At 25.5% G+C, this 4438-nt stretch overlaps 1 protein-coding gene across 1 annotated transcript in view; it reads left to right on the top strand.

Annotated features, from left to right (window-relative positions):
* Positions 1–881, top strand: part of LOC117170780 — an 81624-nt gene extending 80743 nt beyond the window's left edge. Inside the window, exon 17 of the mRNA XM_033357818.1 lies at positions 744–881. Coding sequence (XP_033213709.1) covers positions 744–817 — 74 coding nt within the window. The 3' untranslated portion in view covers positions 818–881. The remainder of the gene's footprint in view (positions 1–743) is intronic.
* The last annotated feature ends 3557 nt before the right edge of the window (positions 882–4438 follow it).

Below are 4438 nucleotides of genomic sequence, written 5' to 3'. Positions count from 1 at the left end.
AAACAAAGGATGGGTAAGGACGATGTTTCAGGCTTCAGGCGGCGTCCCCTGAAAAATCTTGTGGTGTCGCGTCGCGAGCTCGTACTAAACTCGCTGTAATTATAGAACTAAAAATCAAATCGAAATGAGATTTTCCAAAAAGTTCCTCATGACATTGGCGGAAAATTCTTTCGCTTGAAGTTTGTAGTAGCTCAAACTTCCTAGCTCACTTTTTTAATGTGAAAGTCTAAAAACGTGGATTTTCAATCGGATTAAAAAAAAAGAATTAAAAATTAACTTTTGACCCTTTTTGAACACTGTAGCCTTCGCTAGAGTGTCACGAATAAAACTCAAAAAGAAATTTTTTAATTAGTTGATAAACGAATTACTTACGGCGAGTTGAATGTGAAAAAACATGGTTTTTTCAATTTAAAAAAGTCAGTTTTTATTTATTTACTGGAAAATTTTCAGCCCAAGAGAAAAACTGTCAATGGAGACTCAGGTTCATTTTTCAAGAGCTATCTGACTATATTTTTCGTTTTTTTTCAAATTTCGAATTTCACTTTTCATACCTGACGTCACAGCCTGGACAATACTTTTACTCGTTTTCGAGCGCCTGTCGCCTTCTTGTCCAGAACTCCTCAATTATTAGTTATAATAAACAATTAACAAAAATTACAATAAATAATATTAAATAAAAAATTAATGTTAGTTACTTTATTATTCATTTTAATTGCTAAGTAATAATCAAATATTATTTACAGATGTCGTTTGTCGTTCAAATTCATTTCAGTGTGCAACAGACTGCCTCATCGAAGAAGAGGGAACAGCGTTTTGAATTATAAAAAAATGAAATTTATTTTTTATATCATATTAGAGAAAATAACTTATTTTTAAACTAAATAGATTATGATTTAGTTATTATTTAATTCGTAAGTTATTCATGTGATACGTAATATACTGAATAAAGTTCAATTTATATATAATTTTATTTCAATTATAATTCTTATTTATTTGTAATAATATTTATTATCATATATTATAATGTTTTTCACCCCAAAAAATCGACAAATTTTTTATTATTACTTCTAGGTATGATCCGTATTTTTTACTCAAATTGTAAAAAAGAACATTGAAAATAAATTAATTAATATTTTGAACAAATGACACAAGGGTCAATAAAATGCTAATTAATTAAAATGTTTTTTTTATAGAATGCGCACTTTTTTTTAATCATAAAAAGAAAAAATTAAAATACGTTTGCTTCGATATCAATGCATATTACGATTTGTAAAAATATAAATTTATTAAAATAATATATATTTTAGCGTCGCTGAGAATAATAATTTTTAAAAAATGAAGAAAAAATATTACAAATCGTCAAAAGTAAAATGTGTACTTTATTTCGAAATATCTGCTTTTAAAAATATGATAACCGGTTGAGAATTTATCTTTTTTTTATTAAAACTTTAATTATTTTAATAAAAATTGAACAATTTTGTTAAAAAATCATAATTTTGTATTTAAAATGAAAATATTTTGTTAAGAATTCACTTTTTTAGTTTTAAAATTTTTATCTTTAAATATTTCGTTTTATTTCCTTTTTAACTGAAATATCTTTGTTGGTTGAAACCCACCTATTTTTTACTAAAAAATGTAATTTATTGGGTAGAAATATTAACTATTACATTTTTCGTAAAGAACTAATTTCTGTTTTTGATAATTGAACTATGCTCTTTTGGTTCAAAATTTTTTTGTTCTTTAGTTTAAAAGATTAAAAACTCTTTTAGTAGAAAATTTTATTGATTTGTTGAAAATTCCTTTTTTTTGTTGAAAATTAGTCTTTTTCTGAAAATTTAACTGTTCTATTTTTAGTTGAAAATTTGTCTTTATTAGTTAAAAATTCAACTATTTGGTTGTCGGATAAAGTACTTTTTAAAAAATTAATTTTTGTTTTTTTAAAGATTTTTCATTTTAGTTAAAAACCTATATTTTTTATTGAATTGAACTATTGTGTTAAACTTGCATTCTTTTTTTGTAAAATTCTACTCTCTTTAATATAAAAAAATTTTTTTGCTTAGAACAGTAACTGTTAAATTTTTTCGTTAAAAATTAATTTTAATAGTTGATTATTCGTCATTTTAGTGAAAAATTGATCCCTTTGATTAAAATTGCATTCTTTTTGGGTTCAATTTATCTATTACTGATTAAAAAATGAATTATTTTACGGTAAAAGCCTCAACTATTATATCTTTCGTTAACAATTTTTTTTAAAATGAAAATCAACCTTTTTGTCTGAAAATTTAATTATTCCAGTTTTTGTAGAAAATTTATCTTTTTTAGTTAAAAATTCGTTTCTTTCAGGTAAAATTTGATCTTTTATCGATAAAAATCCAACGATTTAATAAAAATTAATGTATTCCGTTTTTACTTGCAAATTTATCTTTCTTAGTTGGAAATTAAAATATTTGGTTCAGACTTGAACTAGTTTCCTGGAAGTTCATTTTTTGTTTGAAGATTCATAATTTTGGTTAAAAATGTATCCTTTGTTGCAAATTCAAGCATTTTTTAAAATTACGTTATTTTTTTGGTTGGCTTCAACTGTTTGATTTAAAATTAAAATATATTTTAATCAACACATTAAATGTTAAATTTTGTATTAAAATTTTATTTTTTTATTTTAATTTCACTTTTTCATTTTCGAATAAAAATTGCTCTTTTTTACTTGAAAATTCAACTGCTTGGACTCAAGTTGAACAACTTTGTTAAAAATTAATTTTGTTGTTGAAGATTGAATTCTTAGGCAGAAAATTAAACAATTTTTCCTAGTCGCTGTTTTTTTTCTTGGTGAAAATTAACCATTTTATATGCAAATTAAACTATTCCAGTTTTGGTAGAAAATTAACCTTTTTTAGTTAAAAAACTGACGTTTTGGTTTTAAAATTAATTTCTTTTGTGTGAAACTAAATATTTTTTGTATAAAAATAAAACTGTTTGATAAAAATTAATCTATTCCATTCGTTTTTAAAAATTTATCTTTCTGATGTTTAGTTAAAAATACATCTTTGGTTGAAAATCTAACGATCTTATTGAAATAGCTTTCTTTTTTTGGTTAAATTCAACTGTCATTGATTTAAAATTTTAATCTTTTTTGGTTATACCATTAACTATTAAACTTTCTTTAATTTTTTTTAATTTCTCTTTTTTATTTTTTATTTACAATAATGTCTCTTTTTTGGTTGATAATTTAATTACTTAGTTCAAGTTGAACTATTTTGTAAAAAATTATTTTTTTGGTCAAACATTTAATTCTTTGACAGGAAACTAAATATTTTTGATCACTGTTTTTATTATGAAAATTAATTTTTTATCTGAAAATTTAACTATTCCACTTTTAGTAAAAAACTGAACTTTTTTAGTTAAAAGCTCGTCGTTTTGGTTAAAAATATTAATCTCTTTCGCGTAAAATTTAATTTTTTGGATAAAAATGCAACGGCTTGTTAAAAATTAATCGATTCCATTTTTAGTTGAAAATGTATTTTACTCAGTTGAAAATTCAAGTAATGGTTTAAGATTAAACTATTTTCTTAAAAGTTTATTTTTTGGGTAATAATTCATAATTTTAGTTACAAATGTATCTTGGGTTACAATTTAACTGTTTTGTTTAAACTGCGCTCTTTTTTGTTAAATTCGACTGCCATTGATTTTAAATAAAGTAAATTAAATTTTTCTTTCAAAATTATTTTTTTAATGCCACTTTTTCATTTTTGATTTACAAGTTCTCTTTTGTGAAGAAGGAATGTTTCTAGTAAAAGTGGGGAGTGAGGAGGAGAAAAAGAAAATTATGGAGAGAAAAAAATTATTGAGAGGAAGAAGGGAAAGAATTGAAGAAGATCTGACATGGAGGGAGAGGAAAAGAAGATGGCAAATAGAGCTGAGGGCTTGGGTAGAGAGGAAAAAGGGCCATATGGTATGGATAGGGAGAGGCAGGTTATGGATAAATGGGGAGGAATGGTGCTGGGATGAAGAATTAGAAGAATTAAGGAAAAAAGGAAAAAGTCTTGAGAAAGGTAGGGGGAAGGGAGACGAAAAAGAGTCTAGAAATAAATCAGAGGGGTTTCCAAGCGGCAAAGGGGAAAGAAATTAAAGAGGAAAGAAGAGAGAGGGGAAGAGAGAAACGTGAAAATAGCTTTCTGGAATGTGTCAGGTTTGAAGAACAAGAACACAGGATTCTGGGAAGAGTTAGAAAAGTGGGATGTGATTATGATGAGTGAAACTTGGGCAGATGAGAATGACTGGAAGGGAATAAAAAAGATTTTACCGAAAGGTTATGTGTGGACAATGCAAGAAGCAAGAAAGGAACACGTTAAAGGGAGAAGGATGGGCGGCATGGTGTCAGGGGTGAAGAAAGAATTATCAGTAAAAGGGAGAAAAGATGGGAACATGGAGGAAAAGGATT

This window comes from Belonocnema kinseyi, chromosome 4 (genome assembly GCF_010883055.1).
Source record: "Belonocnema kinseyi isolate 2016_QV_RU_SX_M_011 chromosome 4, B_treatae_v1, whole genome shotgun sequence".
NCBI classification, from domain to species: Eukaryota; Metazoa; Arthropoda; class Insecta; order Hymenoptera; family Cynipidae; genus Belonocnema; species Belonocnema kinseyi.
The sequence above is the reverse complement of the archived record's forward strand: the minus strand, read 5'-3'. Positions and strand labels throughout refer to the sequence as shown.